This window comes from Pristis pectinata, chromosome 9, assembly GCF_009764475.1.
Source record: "Pristis pectinata isolate sPriPec2 chromosome 9, sPriPec2.1.pri, whole genome shotgun sequence".
In the NCBI taxonomy this organism is placed as follows: Eukaryota; Metazoa; Chordata; class Chondrichthyes; order Rhinopristiformes; family Pristidae; genus Pristis; species Pristis pectinata.
Window position 1 is genome coordinate 102,105,910 of NC_067413.1, and position 22,225 is coordinate 102,128,134.

The 22,225-nt window shown below is 43.9% G+C and overlaps 1 protein-coding gene across 5 annotated transcripts in view; it reads right to left on the bottom strand.

Annotated features, from left to right (window-relative positions):
* Nucleotides 1-22,225, bottom strand: part of smarcc1a (SWI/SNF related, matrix associated, actin dependent regulator of chromatin, subfamily c, member 1a) — a 123,856-nt gene that overhangs the window by 73,168 nt on the left and 28,463 nt on the right. For all 5 annotated transcript variants that reach the window (XM_052022934.1, XM_052022933.1, XM_052022931.1 and 2 more), the window contains exons 10-12: nt 15,581-15,705; nt 8,262-8,386; nt 5,234-5,293 (exon numbers count right to left, since the gene is read on the bottom strand). In XM_052022934.1, the coding sequence (XP_051878894.1) occupies nt 5,234-5,293; nt 8,262-8,386; nt 15,581-15,705 (310 nt within the window). The remainder of the gene's footprint in view (nt 1-5,233; nt 5,294-8,261; nt 8,387-15,580; nt 15,706-22,225) is intronic.

The window sequence follows — 22,225 nt, forward strand, 5'->3', positions numbered from 1 at the left end:
CTCCTATCCTTGTCCATAGCTATGCTAAAGGTCAGGGAGTTGTGGTCACTATCACCGAAATTCTTGCCAACCAAGAGGTCTGTCACCTGACCAGTTTCATTGCCTAGTACTAGATCCAGTATGGCCTCTCCTCTAGTCAGCCTGTACACATACTGTGTCCGGAATTCTTCCTGGACACAACAAATTCTGCCCCATCTAAACCTTTTGCACTGAGGAGGTGCTAATCAATATTAGGGAAGTTGAAATCACCCATGACAACAACCCTGTTAGTTTTGCACCTTTCCAAAATCTGCCTACTTATCTGATCCGCAGTGTCCCTGGTGGCTATTGGGGAGGGGGATGGTCTACAGAATACTTTGAATAGAGTGACTGCTCCTTTCCTGTATCTGACTTCCACCCACACTGACTCAGTAGACAATCCCTCCCTCCATGACGTCCTCCTTTTCTGCAGCTGTGATACTTTGACGAAAAACATGATGATGCTGGAGGAACTCAACAGGCCAGGCAGCATCCGTGGAGAAAAGCAGGCGGTCAACATTTCAGGTCAGGACCCTTCAAGACTGAAGATAGGAAAAGGGGAAGCCCAATATATAGGACAGAAAAGCAGAGCAATGATAGGTGGACAAAAGAGGGGAGGCAGGGTGGGCACAAGGTGGTAACAGGTAGATGCACATGGCTGTGGAACCGAGTCTGAGTGACCACATGGTCAAGGAGCTGGAGAGCAGAGTAGATCACAGAGGTGGAGTATTGAGAGAGGGACTCACGAAGCTCCCAAAGAGAGGAAGAAAACTTCTTCAAAGTGGATGTCCTTAGAGACTTTGCAGTGGAGCAGTAATACTAGAGAGACAAAGGACTGCAGATGCTGGAATCTAGATGAAAAACACGATGTTGGAGGAATTCAGCAGTGATACTTTCCCTGATTAGCAATGCCACTCTCCCCACCCCCCAACCCCTTTTACCTCCCTCCCTATCCCTATTGAAACATCTGAACCCCAGAACATCAAACAGCCAAGTCCCTGTACTGGCCACATCATAATTCAATGTATTGATCCATGCTCTAAGTTCATCATCCTTATTTTTAATACTTCTCGCATTAAAGTAAACATTTCAACCCATCCAACTAACTGTATTTATGTCCCATCCACTGCCTATCCTTCCTCCCAGTCTCTCTGCACAATGCATTTACCTTTACACCAACCGCTCCATCATCTGACCTAACACACTGGTTCCCATCCCCTGCCAATGAAGTTTCAAGTGAGGGATAAAAATGCTGTGTACTGGGGCATCAATGTCATATTTCACTTACAGAAGCATGATACAGGACAAAGATGATCAAGGAAATTCATTTCCGTTCTTCCTACAGACAAAATAGCTACAACATATAACGAGTGCCAGCTGATGTGGAAAGCAAATCAATACAATTAGTCAACAATCAAAAATTTTACACTAGAACACCGATTAAAATCCTAGAGTGACATATGAAAATAGAATTTAAGTGTATGTCACTTATGCAGTGCACCATAATCATTAAGATGAAGCTCCAAGCTTGTAAGTGGAAACAAACATCTGAAAGGAATGCACTGAATGCTTAAAGTTCATGCAGAATATTACTTGCAGCAACTTAGTGTGCAGTTCAAAGGACTAACACAGTTATGGGGCTGAAAGGCATTGTGCATAAAATGCAAAGTTCTTCAATAAATTGGTTGTACATTTTAAAGATGGCAATTATACATTACATGATCTATCAGAATTATAGCAAGTGGACAGCACTGTGGCACTAACCCTTCCCTCCCACATAGCCCCCCATTTTTCTATCATTCATGTGCCTATCTAAGAGTCCCTTAAATGTCCCTAGTGTATCTGCCTCCACAACCTCTACCAGCAGTGCATTCCACTCTGCACCCACCACTCTGTGTATTTAAAAAACTTAACTCTGACATCCCCCTATACCTTCCTCCAATCAATTTAACCTAGACTTTCAAACCCTGTGGGTACCTTTTTTGAATTATTTTCAAAATCTCTGATTTGGGGACTAAAATGCAAATATTGGCTGACACGGTTATGTTTTTAAAAGTTTTTCCTTGTTTTTTCCATCTAACAGCTTCAGGTTTTGGTAGTGGGAAATAGATTTTTTTTATATAATAAAATCTCAATTTTTTTCTTCCTTTATTAACTAACTACTATATGTGATTATTAATTTAGAGTACTGTAATCTAAGTACGATTTAATACAACGTATTCAGTAGTATTTTTATTCTCTTTCTTGATGCATGTACTCTATTTTTTTCATGGATTCAATAAAAATATTGTAAAGAAAATTATGCCCCTCAGGTTAGCCATTTTCAAGCTGGAAAAAAAGTCTCAAGCTGGAAAAAAGAACTGCTGTCTCACACTCAAAGGTTGCCACGCAGGTTGACAGGGTTACTAAGGTAGCATATGGTGCATTGGCCTTCATTAGTCGGGATATTGAGTTCAAGAGCCACGAGGTAATGTTGCAGCTCTATAGAACTCTGGTCAGACCACACTGAGTATTGTGTTCAGTTCTGGTCGCCTAATTATAGAAAGGATGTGAAAGCTTTAGAGAGGGTGCAGAGGAGATTTACCAGGATGCTGCCTGGATTAGAGAGCAGGTCTTATGAGGATAGGTTGAGCGAGCTAAGGCTTTTCTCTTTGGAGAGGAGGATGATGAGGTGGAGGGACTGCATTTGGATCGGAGGTCTGCGACTAGTGGTGTCCCGCAGGGATCTGTTCTGGGACCTCTACTTGTTGTGATATTTATTAACGACTTAGATGAGGGGGTGAAAGGCTGGGTTAGCAAGTTTGCAAATGACACAAAGATTGGTGGTGTTGTCGATAGTGTGGAGGGCTGTTGAAGCTTGCAGACGGATATTGATAGGATGCAGAGCTGGGCTGACAAGTGACAGATGGAGTTCAATCCAGAGAAGTGTGAGGTTGTACACTTTGGAAGGACAAACTCCAAGGCAGAGTACAAGGTTAATGGCAGGATTCTGGGCAGTGTGGAGGAGCAGAGGGATCTGGGGGTTCATATCCACAGATCACTGAAAGTTGCCTCGCAGGTGGATAGGGTAGTTAAGAAAGCTTATGGGATGTTAGCTTTCATAAATTGGGGATCGAGTTTAAGAGCCGCAAAGTGATGATGCAGCTTTACAAAACTCTGGTTAGGCCACACTTGGAGTACTGTGTCCAGTTCTGGTCACCTAATTATAGGAAGGATGTGGAGAGACATTGGAAAGGGTGCAGAGGAGATTTACCAGAATGCTGCTTGGATTAGAGAGTATGGATTATGAGGAGGGACTAAAGGAGCTAGGGCTGTTCTCATTGGAGAGGATGAGGATGAGGGGAGACATGATAGAGGTATACAAGATATTGAGAGGAATAGATAGAGTGGACAGCCAGCACCTCTTTCCCAGGGTGCCAATGCTCAAAACAAGAGGACATGGCTTTCAGGTATTAGGTGGGAAGTTCAAGGGTGATGTCAGAGAGAGGTTTTTCCACCCAGAGAGTGGTTGGTGCATGGAATGCGCTGCCTGGGGTGGTGGTGGAGGCTGATACATTGGACAAGTTCAAGAGATTGTTAGATAAGCATATGAAGGAATTTAAGTTAGAGGGATATGTGGGAGGAAGGGGTTAGATAGTCTTAGGTGTGGTTTGAAGGGCAGCACAACATGGTGGGCTGAAGGGCCTGTGTTGTGCTGTATTGTTCTATGGACTTGATAGAGGTGTACAAGATAAGAGGCATAGATCGAGTGGACAGTCATTCCAGCTCGAAAATGGCTAACACGAGGGGCATAATCTTAAATTGATTGGAGGAAGGTATGGGGGATGTCAGAGTTAAGTTTTTTTTAAATACACAGAGTGGTGGGTGCAGAGTGGAATGCACTGCTGGCAGAGGTTGTGGAGGCAGATACATTAGGGACATTTAAGAGACTCTTAGATAGGCACATGAATGATAGAAAAATGGGGGGGCTATGTGGGAGGGAAGGGTTAGATAGATCTTAGAGCAGGATAAAATGTTGACACAGCATCATGGGCTGAAAGACCTGTACTGTGCTATAATGTTCTATGTTGTCCAGGTTCAATCCTGACCTCAAGTGCTGTCTGTATAGAGTTTGCACTTTCTATGACTATCTGGGTTTCCTCTTGGTAACAAAGCGATGTGGTTTAGTAGATTTGGCCATTGTAAATTAGCCGTAGTGCGTAGGTGAGTGTAGTGGTAGAATCTGGGGTAGATGACAGAAATATAGGGAGAATAAAATGGGAAGAGCATAGTATCAGTGCAATCTTGTACTTGATGGTTGGCATGGTAACAGTAAGCGAAGGGACTGCATCACTGGTTTATGGATCTTTTCAAGTGGCTAGATGGGAAGCCATTGTTCAGGCAGGGAGAAAAAAATGTGGTAGGGAGTGAGGAGCAAGCAATAGAGGTCCTTGACAATGAAAAACACTATGATGGTGGAAGAACTCAGCAGACCAGGCAGCATCTATGGAGAAAACCAGGTAGTCAACATTTCAGGTCAGGACCTGAAGAATGGTCCTGACCCAAACATTGACTGCCTGGTTTTCTTCACGGATGTTGCCTGGCCTGCTGAGTTCCTCCAGCATCATAGTGCTTTTCATCTTGATTCCAGCATCTGCAGTCCTGTGTTTCTCAAGGTCCTTGACAATGATGACAAGCATAGGAGAGAGTGAGCAGGGCACACAGAAGAGTAGTAAATACAATAAACCTGCAGATGAACGAGATTTAAAAATAATTGAAGGTACGGATGCACAAACCTTCTTTTGCATCGGCAAAAGGTTGAAAATGAGGATTATTACATGCATTCTGGGAATTCCAATTAGAAGCTGAAAATTAATAACATTAAGAATCAAAATAACCTTTGGCAACTAACGGCTAACTACCTCCCCTTGCTCACTGGAATTATGGTGGTAATAGGACAAATCTGGTGTTCCCAGAGTTGCAGAATAATTACTACTGGTATTGCTGAAATTTTAAGACCAGAAAATCATTAAACAGTAAGGAAAAGAAGAGAAATATAATGAAATCAGAAATACCAGTTAAGGAAATAATATTAGCATATATTTGATTGACCTTTTGTATACTTCAATTGCATTACTCCATTCCAGCATTTAAAAATGTTGGCACATTCCATGTGCAGACTGCCTATATTTCACACCAAATGAAAAGCAAGAGGGATACAAGATAAAAACATTACCTAAATCTGCAATTGTCCCTCCCTTTACAGGCGTGTGCTCACTATCCTTCTTGGGGTTCACTAGCAAAAAATGGGATTATAATAACAATTAATAACATGTCAAAATAGAACACACTTTTGAAGCATAAATGCTGATTACCTGGCAAATTAATCCACAAATGGTCAAAATTCAGAACAGTGAATGAAGTCCAGTTGCCAAGTTACTAAATAACACCAGTGGCCACCAACACACAAGCAGAGTCTGCACAGCAAATATTTTCACAACTGCAGCAACATTACCATTCTGGAGCAGCCACTGAGAGTGGCTGTTACTGAGTGCTGAGACTTTGTCTTGAGATGCTTTGAAGAGGCTAAGAAAAGACAAGATCTTTTACTTTCCTCTGTAGTGTTGGAAGTTTTGAGAAGGCAAATAGAACAGTTGTATTCTCCTCCTGCAGAATGTGGGAGATCAGTGAACTTCCAGTGTCCCTGGTGACTATCCCTATGGGAAATATGTCCAGCTGCAGCTTCTGACTGACTGCATTGAGCAGCTGAAGCTGCAGTTGGACTCACTCAGGAATATCCTTGACGCTGGAATGCATAATGAAAATGATTTGTTTCAGCTTGGAAACCAGAAGCTATCAACATTGCAAAGGACATGAGAGTCTTGTGTGAAGGAAGATATTGGATTAGGGGAAAAAGAAAGGTCAGCTGAGAAATGAGTTCAGTGGGAGAGAAGAACAGATGCTTAAGAATAGACCTGGTGGATTTTGGAAAGGTTGGATTTGGGCTACATATGGTTGGCAGAATTGAAGGGGAATGAGATTAGAGGTTGGGGGTAGGTAAGAACCCTGAAGAATGAGAAGTCAGTGACTGTGTGGGAAATGATGGCCTTTTGTTATGGTGTTACGTTCCAGAGCCAAGTATGAGGAAGTGTCAGAGACTTGATGTTCAACTGATGTAAGCCAGGTATGTACCCAAGCACCAACATTCCAGCAGGAACGTCTCTTAGTACTGCTGTAATGTTCTCCCTAATCAAAAATGCAACTCCCCTCCTCTCTTTCATCTCTATCACAGCTGGAGCATCTGGACACTGGAACATTGAGCTGCCAGTCCTGCACATTCCACAACCATGTTTCTGTAATAGGTATATCGATTCCCATATACCTATCCATGCCCCAAGGTCACCTGCCTTACTTGTAAGGCTTCTTGTATTAAAATAAATGCAATTTAGAATGTCAGACTCTTAGCTCCCTGTCCAGCCTACTGAACTTTAACTGATATATTTGCCTCAACTTTCTCATTTGCAACATGATGCGCTTTGGATCTCACCCCCCAGCCAGACTAGTTTAAACTATCCTGAGTAGCTTTAGCAAATCTCCCTGACAAGATATTGGCCCCCTCCAGTTCAGATACAACCCATTCCTCATGGAGATCTCCTCTGCCCCCACAAGAGATCACAATGCTCCAAGAACTTTATTCCCTCTCTCCTGCACCAGCTCCTCAGCCACACATTCATCTATATTATCCTCCTATTCCTACCCTCACTAGTGCGTGGTACTGGGATTAATCCAGAGATCATAACCCTTTAGGCCCTGCTTTGTAACCTTTTGCCCCTGCAGGCCCTCATCCCCTTTTCTCCTTGTGTCATTGGTGCCACTGTGTACAGTGACCTCTAGCTGCTCACCCTCTTCCTTAAGGATGTTCTGCTCAGAGGCATCCTTGACCCTGGCACTCAAAGGCAACATAGCATCTCGGAGGTCTCTTTCCCAGCCACAGTACCTTCGGTCTGTCCCCTTAACCATCTGCAGTTCACCTACTCTTCATCCTCCCTTGCTGTTCATTAGAGTCTGTTGTTATGACAGACCTGGCTGCTGCTCCTCTCCCCTGAAAGGCCATCCCTACCCCCCACTCCACAATGGTCTTTAAAATGATATACTTGTTAGTAGAGGAGGAATGGCCACAGGTGAATCCTACCTCTCTTGGTCACCTGCTGCCTGCACCTTGGGTGTAAACACCTCACTAAAGCTCCTGTCTATGATGCTCTCAACATGATTTGACCCAAAATATGAATTTAATTTCTCTCCCCAAAGATGCTCTATGACTTTAATATTCCAGAACATGGTTTTATTTCAGTAAAAATCATGTTTCATTTAACCTTTCTATCAACTATTCCCTTGATGCATGTTAGCAACTCTGACACTCATTTCTTCAGAAAAGCCCAATTTAAAATCTACACAAATAGTAGAAAAACACACTACATAAAGGTGTTTAATGCATGGAAGTGGTGGTCCTACAATTGGCATGAGCCGAGATTTCACTCTCATACTCAAATTAATTTTCTTTTTACCATTCATGCAGGGCAGCAATAATCAAAATGTAACCAAAGGAAATAAAACAAAGTGCACATCCAAGTAATGAGATGTAAGATTTAATATTTTAGAAAATGATCTAAAAATAACTTGACGAAATGATGGCATTAAATGGCAACATTTTTGTAAATTTAGGTGCAAGGCAACTATTTATCACATTAAGTGGCATTTTCTTAAAGTAAATAGAAACATCTGTGGAAACATTTTGCACAAACGCACAGAGAAGATGCAGAGCAAGTGGGATTAATCCACAGTGTTCATAAACTTGCCAGACTAATATCCACTTCCAAGCAATTGTCATCTATCATTTGCTGGTATATTCATGAGACCACACAAAATTTACTATTTTTCCTTAAGCTTCAACCCATTTAATCCTGGGTTTGCAAGGGACAGAATTAGTTTTTCCCCACTTTAAATTCTATTCTTTCAATAAATGTTATAAATTCATCGTCTTCTCAACTCAAAAAGAAGAAATTGAAGCTATAGGAGTTGAAGTCACCAATGATGTACCTTGTGTTTAAAGGCAAGGTGTATGGTGAATGAAGAAAAGCCACATCGGTGTAGATAAGAAAAAAATAAAAACCCTTTAACACGCAAAACCACATTGCAACATCATAAATACACTACTTGTCAAGAACCAGCAACAACCGAGTTGAGGGAAGGCACTACTTCCTTACCATTTTTTGGTAAAATAACCTCTTCTACATTGGGTACAGGTGTAGGATCCTCCATGTCTTTTGTAAGGTCCTCCTGTTCCTCTTCATCTCTCTGCCCTCTTCTCTTCAGATATGGCGTAGGCTGCCTGCAAGCCACAAAAATTCATGAAACCCAGAGCTCATAATTTGTTTCTGCATATTGCATAAGAAATGATGTCCAGATGCAAAACATTCACATTTTTTTTATTTTCTCAGTCTACTAATTAATTGATACATTGATCTACATATAGGATGCAAAAATGTAATCTGATGAGCTTGCTTTATCAGTTCCTTTTACTACCCTAAAAAGCTTGGATCAACTCCATTAACTTACTAAATTCCAGCGACATCACTCATGATCTCCACGATCTGTTCAAAATTTATTCCTTGTAAGTTCTGATAACCTGTTAGCGAATCCACAATGCACTTCCTCCAAGGCCAACACTTGTTTCTAAAGAAATGGTGTCAAGAATTGCCCGCAGCAGTCCAGGTGTGATCTAACCAGATCTTTGCGTAGCTGTGTTTCAGAATCAACACTCCTATATCAAAGATCCCACCCACCCGGAACATTCTTCTCTCCTCTTCCATCGGGTAGAAGATACAGGAGCCTGAGGGCATGTACCAGCAGACTTAAGGACAGCTCCTACCCCACTGTGATAAGACTATTGAACAGTTCCCTTATACAATGAGATGGACTATGACCTCATGATCTACCTTGTTGTGACCTTGCACCTTATTGCACTGCACTTTCTCTGTAGCTGTGACACTTTACTCTGTACTGATATTGTTTTTATCTGTATTACCTCAATGCACTCTGTACTAACTCAAGGTAACTGCACTGTGTAATGAATTGACCTGTATGATCCGTTTGCAAGACAAGTTTTTCAATGTACCTCAGTACAAGTGACAACAATAAACCAATGCCCCAATACAGATTCTTACAGGATTCCATTCAACACATCTGCCAATTTCAGCACCTGGCCAATATCCTTACCCTCCATTCCATGTCAATTTACAAGCAGAATTGACAAGTCTAGGAAGCTGGTGGCGTTGAGTCTTTTGAAGAGCATTAAGGTGGATAAGTCCCCAGGGCCTGAGAGGGTATTGAGAGAAGACAGGAGATTGCTGGGGCTTTTATAGAGATCTTTCAAATTCTCTTGAATCACAGGAAAGACCCCAGAGGACTAGATATGGCCAAGTTGTTCCTCTTTTTAAGGGCAAAAGAGACAAACCAGGAAGTTTAGATCAGCAAGCCTTATATCAATGGTCAGGAAATTATTGAAGATTTTTTAGGGATAGAATCTACTTGCATCTGGAAAAGCTGAGACTTATTGGGGATAATCAGCATGCCTTTGCGCAGGGGAGGTCATGTCTTACAAACTTGATTAAGTTTCTTTTTTTGACAAGGTGATGATTGATGTGGGTAGAGCAGTGGACATCGCATAGATGGGCTTTAGTAAAGCTTTCGACAGAGTCCCTCATGGCAGGCTGATCCTGAAGATGAAGGCACATGGGCTCCATAGAGACTTGGCAAATTGAATTCAAAATTGGTTTGGCCATAGAAGACAAAGCAGTGGTGGAAGGGTGTTTTTCTGACTGGACATCTGTGATCAATGGCGTTCCATACGGATCAATGCTGGGATCTGTTATTTGTGATATATATGATTTGGACAAAAATGCAGATGGGCTGATTGCAGACAACAAAAATTGACAGAGTTGTAGACAGTGAGCAAGGTTGCCAAAGGATTCAGCAGGATACAGACCAGTTGGAAATGGCAGATGGAATTTAATCCAGACCAGTGTGGTGAGTTGCATTTTGGGAGGGCAAATACAAGAGGAAAGCATGCAGTACAGGGAAGGATGAGGCCCCAGAAAGTGAATATGGGGAACTAGGTAGGAAGCTCTAAAGCATGACCTTTGACTCTCACCAACTTTTACAGATGCACCATAGAAAGCATCCTATCTGGATGTATCACGGCTTGTTACGGCAACTGCTCTACCCAGGACTGCAAGAAACTGCAGAGAGTTGTGGACACAGCCCAGAGCATTACGGACACCAGCCTCCCCTCCTTGGACTCTGTCTTTACCTCTCGTTGTCTTGGTGAAGCAGCCAGCATAATCAAAGACCCCACCCACCCGGGACATTCTCTCTTCTCTCCTCTTCCGTCGGGTAGGAGCCTGAAGGCATGTACCACCAGACTTAAGGACAGCTTCTACCCCACTGTGATAAGACCATTGAATAGTTCCTTTATACAATGAGATGGACTATGACCTCACGATCTACCTTGTTGTGACCTTGCACCTTATTGCACTGCACTCTCTCTGTAGCTGTGACACTTTACTCTGTGCTGTTATTGTTTTTACCTGTACTACATCAATACACTGTACTGACTCAACGTAACTGCACTGTGTAATGAATTGACCTGTACAATCAGTTTGTAAGACAAGCTTTTCACTGTACCTCGGTACAAGTGACAATAATAAACCAATACCAATAGTAATCTCCATATTGCTGCCTATACCATGCTCCAGTGAGGGCAAGAATTTGGCAGATGAATTGTGGCTGAGAAATTGGTGCAGGGGGACAGGGTTTCAGATTTGTGGATCATTGGGATCTCTTCTGCAGAAGGTAAGACCTGTACAAAAGGGACAGGTTACACTTGAACCGGAGGGGGACAAATATCCTTGCGGGAAGGTTTGCTAGAGATGTTGCGGAGTGTTTAAACTAGACTGGCGGGGGAGGTGAACCAGAGTGATAGGTCAGAGGATGGGGCAGTTGGTGTACAGGTTGATGCAGTGTATAGAGAGACTGAGGAAGGATAGGCAGTTGATACAGCAAAATTGCAGTCAGTTGGATGGGTTGAAGTGTGCATTTTAATCCAAGTAGTATCTGAAACAAGGGCGATGAACTTGAGCATGGGTCAGTACATGGAACTACGATATTGTGGCCAATACAGAGACTTGGCTATCACAAGGGCAGGAATGGCTGCTGGATGTTCCAGGGTTTAGATGTTTCAAAAGTGGGGAGGGAGATAAAGAGGTGCGGGAGTGACATTGCTAAATCAGAGGTAGTATCACAGCTGCAGAAAGGGAAGGCTTCATGGAGGGATCATTGACTGAGTCAGTGGGGGTAGAGGTCAGAAACAGGAAGAGAGCAATCACTATTCGGAGTATTCTATAGACCCAATAGCAACAGAGACACTGAGGAACAGATCAGGAGGCAGATATTGGAAAGGTGCAAAAATAACAGGGTTATCATGGGTGATTCCAACTTCCCTAATATTGATTGGCACCTCCTTATTGCAAAAGGTTTGGATGAGGTAGAATTTGCTAGGTGCGTCCAGGAAGGATTCCTGACACAATATGTAGACAGGCCAACAAGAGGAGCAGCCAGTCTGGATCTGGTACTAGGCAATGAACCTGGTCAGGTGTCCTGGATCTGGTACTAGGTAATGAACCTGGTCAGGTATCAGATCTCTTGGTAGGTGAACATTTGAGACAGTGACCACAACTCCCTGATCTTTACACTTGACTTGAAGGGATAGGAGCAGATGGTATGGGAAAGCATTTAATTGGGGGAGGGGAAATGATAATATTAAGCAGGAACTTGGAAGTGTAAATTGGGAGCAGATTTACTCATGGAAATGGACAATGGAAATGTGGAGGTTGTTTAGAGATCACTTCCATGGGGTTCTGGGTAGATTTGTCACACTGAGACAGGAAAAGGATGGTAGGATGAAGTAACCATGGTTGACAAAGTTGATGAGGGAATACCTAGTGAAGAGGAAGAGAGAAGCTTACTTAAGGTTTCAGAAGCAAGGATCAGACAGGGCTCTAGAGACTTACAAGTGTTACAGACTCAGTGAAAGTCCCTTTAAGATAGAGAGTGTGTGTGTATGTGTGTGTGGGGCGTGCTTACGTCAATAGAAGATAAAGGACGTAATGACGTGGTTGAAGAAGTTAGAAGAAGAAGAAAGAGAGAGAGAGAGAAGGGAGAGAGACACCAGCCTGCTTGTTTTCTCTATCGATGGATGAGAAACAATAACTGTGTTTGCCACTGAAATCCATGTATGGAAGTTGGAAGTAATCCGGTGGAGTTCACTTTGTTGCTGACCTGTAGAGGGAAACAGGTATTTGTGTGTGGACGACCACGGTTCGGATGCTTTCGGGGTGAGGAAGTCACTACCGAGTAAACACTGAAGTGTCGTTTGGGTTCCATCGAGGAACATTTGGATTTCATATGTACTCTCTCTATGTTTTTCTACGTCTACGTCTTATCTTCAGACAACGGTGGTTGTTGAAGAAGCCCTTGCTCATGTTTCACCTTATGGCTTGCGGAACTGAACTTTAAGAACCATTCCGGAACTGGGAGTTTTGGACTTTGTCTCACACACACACACGACGAGTTTAGTTTTGGGGTTAACGTTCAAGGTTTAACATTTTTGAATTCTAACATACTAACATTTTTACTTTTATTTTACGTATTATCATAAGTAGTGATTAATAAAATAGTTTTTAACACTGAATCATGCTCAGTGTGGTCCTTTTGTTGCTGGTTCGTGACACAAGGCAGCCAGGAAGGAGCTTAAGAATGGACTTAGGAGAGCTAGAAGGGGGCATGAGGCAGCCTTGGCGAGTAGGATTAAAGAAAGCCCCAAGGCATTCTACTCTTATGCGAAGAACAGAAAGATGACTAGAGTGAAGGTGAGACCGATTGGGATAGAGGAGGAAACATGTGCCTGGAGTTAGAGGAGGTAGGGGAGATCCTTAATGAATATTTTGCTTCAGTATTCAACTGAGAGAGAGAGATAAACTAGAAAGTTCAAAAGTGCTGGAACTTTTGAAAAAACATTAGGATAGGCAAGTCCCTGGGGCCAGACTGGATATATCCCAGGATACTATGGGAAGCAAGGGAAGAGATTTCTGAGCTCTTGGCGATGATCTTTGCTGGCCACAGGAATAGTATCAGATGACTGGAGGGTGGCAAATGTTATTCCTTTGTTCAAGAAAGGGAGTAGGGATAACCCTGGGAATTATAGACCACTGAGTCTTACTTCAGTGGTGGGCAAGTTATTGGAAAAGATTCCTAGGGACAGAATTTATGAGTTTTGGAGAAGCATCGTCTGATTAGGCTTTGCGGGGCAGGTCATGCCTCAAGCCTGACTGAATTCTTTGAAGATGTGACAAAGCACATTGTTGAGGGTAGAACAGTGGATGTGGTGTACATGGACTTTAGTAAGGTGTTTGATAAGGTTCCCAACGATGGCCTCATTCAGAAGGTTGGGAGGCATGGGATCCAGGGAAACTTGGCTGTGTGGATCCGGAATTGGCTTGCCCATAGAAGGCATAGGGTGTTTGTAGATGGAGCATATTCTGCGTGGAGGTTAGTGAGCAGTGGTGTTCCACAGGGATCTGTTCTGGGACCCCTGCTCTTTGTGATTTTTATAAATGAATTGGATGAGAAAGTGGAAGGGTAGGTTAGAAAGTTTCTTTTCAAGATTTTAATATTTATTAGTCACAAGTACATCGGAACACAGTGAAATGTATCTTTGTGTAGAGTGTTCTGGGGGCAGACCGCAAGTGTCCCCACACTTCTTGCACCAACACAGCACCCCCACAACTTCCTAACCAGTACATCTTTGGAATGTGGGAGGAAACCAGAGCACAGAGAAGAAACCCAAGCAGACACAGGAAGAACGTATAAACTCCTTATGGACAGCAGCCGGAATTGAACCCGGGTCACTGGCACTGTAATAGCGTTATGCTACTGCTGATGTTGTGGACAGTGTGGAGGGTTACAACAGGACATTGACAGGATGGAAAGCTGGGCTGAGTGGCAGATGGAGTTCAACCCAGAAAAGTGTGAAGTAATTCACTTTGGAAGGTCGAATTTGAAGGCAGAATACAAGATTAATGGCAGGATTCTTAGCAGTGTGGAGGAACAGAGAGATCTTGGGGTCCAAGTCCATAGATCCCTCAAAGTTGCCTTGCAACTTGATAGGATTGTTAAGGCGGCGTATGGTACATTGGCCTTCATTAGTTGGGGGATTGTTCAAGAGCTGTGAGATAATGTTGCAGCTCTTTCAAACCCTGGTTAGACCACACTTAAGAATATTGTATTCAGTTCTGGTTGTTTCACTATAGGAAGGATATGGAAGCTTCAGAAAGGGTGCAGAGGAGATTTAACAGGATGCTACGTGGATTGGAGAGCATGCCTTATGAGGACAGGTTGAGTGAGCTGGGGCTTTTCTCTTTGGAGCAGGCGATGAGAGGTGATTTGATAGAGGTGTCCAAGATGATAAGAGGCATAGATCGAGTGTACAGCCAGAGACCTCTTCCCCCAGACAAAACTGGCTCACACGAGGGAGCATAATTTTAAGGTGATTGGAGGAAAGTACAGGGGGGGGGGATAGAGGCAAGTTTTGTTTTTATACAGAGGGTGGTATGTGTGTGGAACGCACTGCCAGAGGTGCTGGAAGAGGTAGCTACATTAGGGACATTTAAAGACTTAGATAGACACATGGATGATAGAAAAATGGAGGGGTATGTGGGAGGGAATGGTTAGATTGATCTTAGAGTAGGTTAAAAGGTCGGCGTGACATCGTGGGCCGAAGGGCCTATACTGTACCATAACGTTCTGTGTTCTACAATACAATAAATGACCAAGAACCATGGTGGCATTATTCCAAGTCAAATGAACAACAATCAACCCAGACAACAATTCATCACCCTAGCTTAAGTTGAAGCACTCAAAGAAAGAAACTAACCGCAGTTTAGCTCCAATCCAGTCAACACTGCTTATGACAACTACAAGCTGAAACAATTAACCAACTCTACTTACTGTTCCTCATCACAAACCATTCAAAAATCACTCACAGACATAGCTAACAAGTATTAGCCCTGTCAAGTATTTGCCCTATTTTCCTTTCAATGAGATACTCTCAATTTCAAACGCTGCTTCAAAAACAATTTGTGCACCAGCAAATCTTCAAGGTAACGCATCGCATCAATCCTTTGCTCAAGCTCTTGCTTTGAGATGAAGGTGCATATCAGTTGTCATTTAAGTATTGATATATTCTACAAATAAAACTTCCTGAAGTCTCTTACAGCATCCCTGGTTTACTTAGCAATATTTCTGCATCAATGGATTAATAGTTTTCAAGCTAATATTACAACTAAACAAGAGCAATGGCAACTCACTAACAGGATACAATTTTTTTTTTAAGAACAAGCTCTATAGCTGCCAAACCTAACAAGACAACACCTGTGATCAACATGTGCGCAGAAAAAGCTTTACCCACCCTTTCTTTCCACTCTTCTTCCGGGACTCAGCTGGCGTCGGTATTGGTGAAGGGGAACGGGATCGTTTCCTCTTCTTTGTCCCAGCTGCTGATTTTCGATCCTTCCTATCTGGTGTACGAGAAGCCTAGTTGAAAAAGTTAGACACACTGGTTGTGAAAAAAAGTGCTCAACACACTCACCATACAAAGCAATACTACTGACATCAATCATACCCAGGTCCACTGGGATCAGCTGACTGAAGAACTAAATCAGATTCAAATATTGCACGACTGTCTTTCCTCAAATACTCTGCCCATCTTGATCCTCAAGAAAAGTCACCTAATTTCACTTGTGGATCAGTTACAGATGAGCTTGCACTCTTAATGTAAGGAGTATTGTGAACAAAGCAGATGAGCTTAGAGCATGGATTAGTACTTGGAGCTATGATGCAGTGGCCATTACAGAGCCTTGGATGGCTCAGGGACAGGAATGGTTACTTCAAGTGCCGGGTCTTAGACATTTCAGAAAGGACAGGGAGGGAGACAAACAAGGTGGAGGCTGGCAATGTTGATCAGAGATAGTGTCACGGCTGCAGAAAAGGTGGACGTCATGGAGGGACTGTCTAGGGAATTTCTGTGGGTGGAGGTTAGGAGTAGAAAGGGGTCAATAACTTTACTGGGTGTTTTTTTTTATATATAGGCCACCCAATAGTAACAGGGATATCGAGGAGCAGATAGGGAAACAGATCCAGGAAAGGTGTGATAATAACAGAGTTGTCGTGATGGGAGATTTTAATTTTCCAAATATCGACTGGCATCTCCCTAGAGCAAGGGGTTCGGATGGGGTGGAGTTTGTTTGGTGTGTTCAGGAAGGTTTCTTTACAATGTAGATAAGCCTACAAGGGGAGAGACTACTTGATCTGGTATTGGGAAATGAACCTGGTCAGGTGTCAGATCTCTCAGTGGGAGGGCATTTTGGAGATAGTGATCATAATTCTATCTCCTTTACAATAGCATTGGAGAGAGACAGTAACAGACAAGTCAGAAGAGCGTTTAATTGGAGTAAGGGGAATTATGAGGCTCTCAGGCAGGAAATTGGAAGCTTAAATTGGGAACAGATGTTCTCAGGGAAAAGTACGGAAGAAATGTGGCAAATGTTCAGGAAATATTTGTGTGGAGTTCTGCGTAGGTATGTCCTAATGAGACAGGAAAGTTATGATAGGGTACAGGAACCATGGTGTACAAAGGCTATAATAAATCTAGTCAAGAAGAAAAGCTTACAAAAGGTTCAGAGAGCTAGCTGATGTTAGAGATCTGGAAGATTATGAGGCTAACAGGAAGGAGCTTGAGGAAATTAGGAGAGCCAGAAGTAGCCATGAGAAGGCCTTGGCAGGCAGAATTAAGGAAAACCCCCAAAGCATTCTACAAGTATGTGAAGAGCAAGAGGATAAGACGTGAAAGAATAGGACCCATCAAGTGTAACAGTGGGAAAGTGTGAATGGATCCAGAGGAAAGAGCAGAGGTATTTAATGAATACTTCAGTATTCACTATGGAAAAGGATCTTGGTGATTGTGGTGATGACTTGGAGCAGACGGAAAAGCTTGAGCATATAGATATTAAGAAAGAAGATGTGCTGGAGCTTTTGGAAAGCATCAAGTTGGTTAAGTCGCCGGGACCAGCTGAGATGTACCCCAGGCTACTGTGGAAGGCGAGGGAGGAGATTGCTGAGCCTCTGGCGATGATCTTTGCATCATCAACAGGGACGGGAGAGGTTCCAGAGGATTGGAGGGTTGTGGATATTGTTCCTTTATTCAAGAAAGGGAGTAGACATAGCCCAGGAAATTATAGACCAGTGAGTCTTACTTCAGTGGTTGTGAAGTTGAAGATCCTGAGAGGTAGGATTTATGAACATTTGGAGAGGTATGATTAGGAATAGTCAGCATGGCTTTGTCAAGGGCAGGTCCTGCCTTACATGCCTGAATGAATTTTTTGAGGATATGACTAAACACATTGATGAAGGAAGAGCAGTACATGTAGTGTATATGGATTTCAGCAAGGCATTTGATAAGGTACCCCATGCAAGGCTTATTGAGAAACTAAGGAGGCATGGGCTCCAAGGGGACATTGCTTTGGAGGTCCAGAACTGGCTTGCCCACAGAAGGCAAAGAGTGGTTGTTGACAGGTCATATTCTGCATGGAGCTCGGTGACCAGTGGCGTGCCTCAGGGATCTGTTCTGGGAGCCTTACTCTTCGTGATTTTTATGAATGACCTAGATGAGGAATTGGAAGGATGGGTTGCTGATGACAAAGGTTGGAGGTGTTGTGGATAGTGTAGAGGGCTGTCAGAGGTTACAGAAGGACATAGATAGGATGCAAAACTGGGCTGAGAAGTGGCAGATGGCGTTCAACCCAGACAAGTGTGAAGTGGTTCATTTTGGTAGGTCAAATATGATGGCAGAGTATAGTATTAATGGTAAGACTCATGGCACTGTGGAGGATCAGAGGGATCTTGGGGTCCGAGACCACAGGATGCTCAAAGCAGCTGCACAGGTTGACTCCATGGTTAAGAAGGCATACGGTGTATTGTCCTTCATCAATAGTGGAATTGAATTTAGGAGCCGAGAGGTAATGTTGCAGCTGTACAGGACCCTGGTCAGACCCCACTTGGAGTACTGTGCTCAGTTCTGGTCACCTCACTACAGGAAAGATGTGAGAGCCATAGAAGGGTGCAGAAGAGATTTACAAGGATGTTGCCTGGATTGGGGAGCATGCCTTATGAAAACAGGTTGAGTGAACTCAGCCTTTTCTCCTTGGAGAAATGGAGGATGAGGGGTGCCCTGATGGACGTGTATAAGATAAGAGGCATTGATCATGTGGATAGTCAGAGGCTTTTTCCCCAGGGCTGAAATGGTTGCCACAAGAGGGCACAGGTTTAAGGTGCTGGGGAGTAGGTACAGAGGAGATGTCGGGGTAAGTTTTTTTTTAGTCAGAGAGTGGTGAGTGCGTGGAATGGGCTGCCGGCAACGGTGGTGGCGGCAAATACGATAGGGTCTTTTAAGAGACTTTTGGATAGGTACATGGAGCTTAGAAAAATTGAGGCCTGCGGGTAAGCCTAGTAATTTCTAAGGTAGGGACATGTTTGGCACAACTTTGTGGGCCAAAGGGCCTGTATTGTGCTGTAGGTTTTCTATGTTTTTATGTTTCTATATTTGGTCATCGAGTTCTACAGCACTGAAACAAGCCCTTCTGCCCAACTTGTGCATGCCAACTAAGTTGCTGACTTGAGTTAGTCTCATTTGCCTTCATTTGGTCCACATCCCTCCAAACCCTTCTCTATCAATGTACCTTTCCAAATATTTTTTCAACATAATTATTTTACCCACCTCTACCACTTCCTCTGGCAACTCATTCCATAAACACATCCTGTAGGGGAAAAAGTTGCCCATCAAGTCCCCTTTAAATCTTTGTTTTTAATTATAATGTCATAATGTGCATAGCAATGACAGTGTAGTGGACAAGTCAGCCAGAGGTCCTGACTAGTAAAATGCCAGGAACATTTTAATAAGTTTTTTTTAAATTCAAAAGCTAAACAAAACCTAGTATGAAGAGGTACAATGTTGTATATTGGTTAATTACCTACTAGTTGACTAATGTGCTTCAAAGAAATCTTCCTGCCTTTTAGGCTGACAAGACATTTCACATTCCCCACACCCCACAATTTACCCTTCACATCTGCCTGAACAGTTCCATTATCAATTTGCTTGCATGAGATTCCAGCACTGATAGCCTTTGTGTTCCTGCTCATCACCCTCCCCTCCCCCTGAACTCCATCTGTTTTTTTGCCTCCATTATAGAACACAGAACAGTACAGCACAATACAGGCCCTTCGGCCCACAATGTCGTGCCGACCTTTAAACCTCGCCTAAGACTATCTAACCCCTTCCTCCCACATATCCCTCTATTTTAAATTCCTCCATATGCTTATCTAGTAATCTCTTGAATTTGACCAATGTACCTGCCTCCACCACTGCCCCAGGCAGCGCATTCCATGCCCCAACCACTCTCTGGGTAAAAAACCTTCCTCTGATATCTCCCTTGAACTTTCCACCCATTACTTTAAAGCCATGCCCTCTTGTATTGAGCATTGGTGCCCTGGGAGAGAGGCACTGGCTGTCTACTCTATCTATTCCTCTTAATATTTTGTACACCTCTATCAAGTCTCCTCTCATCTTCCTTCTCTCCAAAGAGGAAAGCTCTAGCTCCCTTAGTCTCTCCTCATAATGCATACTCTAAACCAGGCAGCATCCTGGTAAATCTCCTCTGCACCCTTTCCAACGCTTCCACATCCTTCCTATAATGAGGCGACCAGAACTGGACACAGTATTCCCAGTGTGGTCTAACCAGAGTTTTGTAGAGCTGCATCGTTACCTCGTGGCTCTTAAATTCAATTCCACAACTTGAATGCTAACATCCCATAAGCTTTCTTAACTAACCTATCCACCTGTGAGGCAACTTTCAGGATCTGTGGATATGGATGCCCAGATCCCTCTGCTCCTCCACACTACCCAGAATCCTGCCATTAACTTTGTACTCTGCCTTGGAATTTGTCCTTCCAAAGTGTACCACTCTGGATTGAAGTCCATCTGCCACTTCAGCCCGGTTACGCATCCTATCAATGTCCCTCTGCAATCTTTGACAATCCTCCACACTATCCACAACACCACCAACCTTTGTGTTATCTGCAAACTTGCCAACCCACCCTTCTACCCCCTGTATTGTGGAGGGCCAAGGCTGTCACGTGACAGCATGGCCCGGCACTTGGTCGAAAGCCACACCACTGTCAATCAAGGCCTGGCTCCACCCCCACCCATTAGGGCACACCTGACGATTGGCTTCAGTAAACACCTTGGTACCTGGGCCCAGGCCATTGGCCTGTTTGAGCTACCTGGGCTGGGCCGCCCCCAGCACTCCAGCACTATAAAGAGTGCTCCATGTGTTGGTTCTGTCTCTTTGTTGCTCGAGGAATCATGAAACAATGCTGAAGAGACCATTGGTAAGAGTGTGCATTTCCACAGGTTTAGAAGCATTTTAAGTTAGGATTCCCTGGGCGTGGAGCCATGCCTGCACTGAGTCAAGGGGTGGCAGGTAGCGCAGTGCTTTTTCCTTGATTGTTTGTACCCAGTTCATTGTGTGTGCGTGCATGTGTATTTTACCCGTTGCGATTTCTCCACACATGCTATCACCAGTGCGTGTGCATGTGTTGCCCTCATCACCTTTTCCTGCTTTTGCCTTTGGGACAACATTTGCCACCCTCCAATCCTCCGGTAGCATTCCCACGGACAATGAGGACTCAAAGGATCAGCAATCTCCTCCCTTGCCTCGCTGAGCAGCCTGGGAAATATTCCATCAGGCCCTGGGGACTTATCTGTCCGAATATTTTCCAACACATCCTCTCTCGATATCAATATGCTCTAGAACATTTACCTTACCAACACTGTCCTCAGCATCAAGGCCCTTTCTTGTTCCTAACTTCCACCCATACTGACTCTAGAGAGGATCCTGCTACATTATCCACCCTTCCTGCAGCTGTAATAGTATCTCTGACCAGTAACACCACCCGTCCTCCTCTTCCCCCCCCCCCATCCCTTTTAAAACAATGAAATCCAGGAATTTTCAGTATCCATTCCTGCCCTGGTGACAGCCAAGTCTCTGCAAGAGCCACAATATCATAGTTCCATGTATTTATTCAAGCGCTCAGTTCATCACCCTTATTCCTGATGCTTCTTGCATTTAAGTAAATGCACTTTAGCCCATCCACCTTACTACTTTTATACCCTACACTCTGCTTCTCCTTCCTCAAAGCCTCTCTATATGTTAGATCTGGTTTTACTCCATACAATTCTTCCACTGACCTATCCCTCCAGTTCCCATCCCCCTTGCAAACTAAAACCCTCCCAAACCACACTAGTAAACCTGCCTGCAAGGATATCGGTCCCCCTTGAGTTCAGGTGTAACCCATCCAATCTGTACAGGTCCCACCTTCCCCTGAAGAGATCCCAATGATCCAAAAATCTAAAACCTTGCCCCCTGCACAAACTCCTCAGCCAAACATTCATCTGCCATCTCCTCCTATTCTTACCTTCACCATCATGTGGCACTGGCAGCAATCCTGAGACTGCTACCCTTGAGGTCTTGTTCTTCAACCTTCTGCCTAGCTCCCTAAACTCACTTTTCAGGACCTCATCCCTCTTGCGACCTATGTCATTGGTACGAACATGTACCATGACTTCTGGCTGCTTTCCCTCCCGCTCAAGAATGCTGTGGACCTGATCAGAGACATCTTGGACCCTGACACCTGGGAGGCAACATACCATCCAGGATTCTCGCTCATGTCCACAGAACCTCCTGTCTGTTCCCCTGACTAACGAGTCCCCTATCACTAATGCCCTCTTCTCCCCCCTTCCCGTTCGAGCAGCAAGACCAGTGCCAGAGACCTGGCTACTGCCACTTGATCCCTGTAGGTCATCCTCCTCAACAGCATCCAAAGTGGAATACCTGTTTTTGAGGGGAACCACCTCTGGGGTCCTCTACACTGTCTGCCTGTTCCCTTTCTCTCTCTCTCTCTCTCTCCCCTGACAGTCACCCATCTATCTGCCTCCTGGACC